General features: G+C 50.9%; 1 protein-coding gene across 1 annotated transcript in view; it reads left to right on the forward strand.

The window, feature by feature from the left end:
- foxo1a (forkhead box O1 a) overlaps positions 1 to 226 on the forward strand; it is a 26,015-nt gene extending 25,789 nt beyond the window's left edge. The window contains 1 exon segment of the mRNA XM_027012003.2: positions 1 to 226. This exon segment is cut by the window's left edge and continues 998 nt beyond it. Within this exon segment, the coding sequence (XP_026867804.2) occupies positions 1 to 226 (226 nt within the window).
- Positions 227 to 468: the final 242 nt, after the last annotated feature.

The following is a 468-nucleotide window of genomic DNA, read 5'->3' on the forward strand; positions in this document are numbered from 1 at the left end:
CGGCCACGGGCCAGGCTTGGCCCCCGGACAGCCACACCACCCAGAGAAGCTGCCCAGTGATCTGGACGGCATGCCTGTCGAACGCTTCGAGTGTGACATGGAGTCCATTCTGCATGACGCACTCATGGATGGAGATTCGCTGGACTTCAACTTTGACCCCATGGCGAACCAGCAGGGGTTCACCCCACACAGTGTCAAGACCACTCACAGCTGGGTGTCGGGGTAAACACACACATACACACACACGCACACACACACCTTTCTCACAGCTGGGTGTCGGGGTAAACATGTACACTAATCACATCTGGCTGTCGGGATAAACACACACAAACCTTGCATAGCTGGTTATTTGGGGTAAAGACGCACACAGCTGTTTCTCGGGATAAATACACACACAAACACAGCAAAGCTAACAGTGCTAATCAAAACATCGATATATTAAGGACAAGTTTTAGTTGTTGTTTTTCT

Source organism: Electrophorus electricus, chromosome 15 (assembly GCF_013358815.1).
Source record: "Electrophorus electricus isolate fEleEle1 chromosome 15, fEleEle1.pri, whole genome shotgun sequence".
Taxonomy (NCBI): Eukaryota; Metazoa; Chordata; class Actinopteri; order Gymnotiformes; family Gymnotidae; genus Electrophorus; species Electrophorus electricus.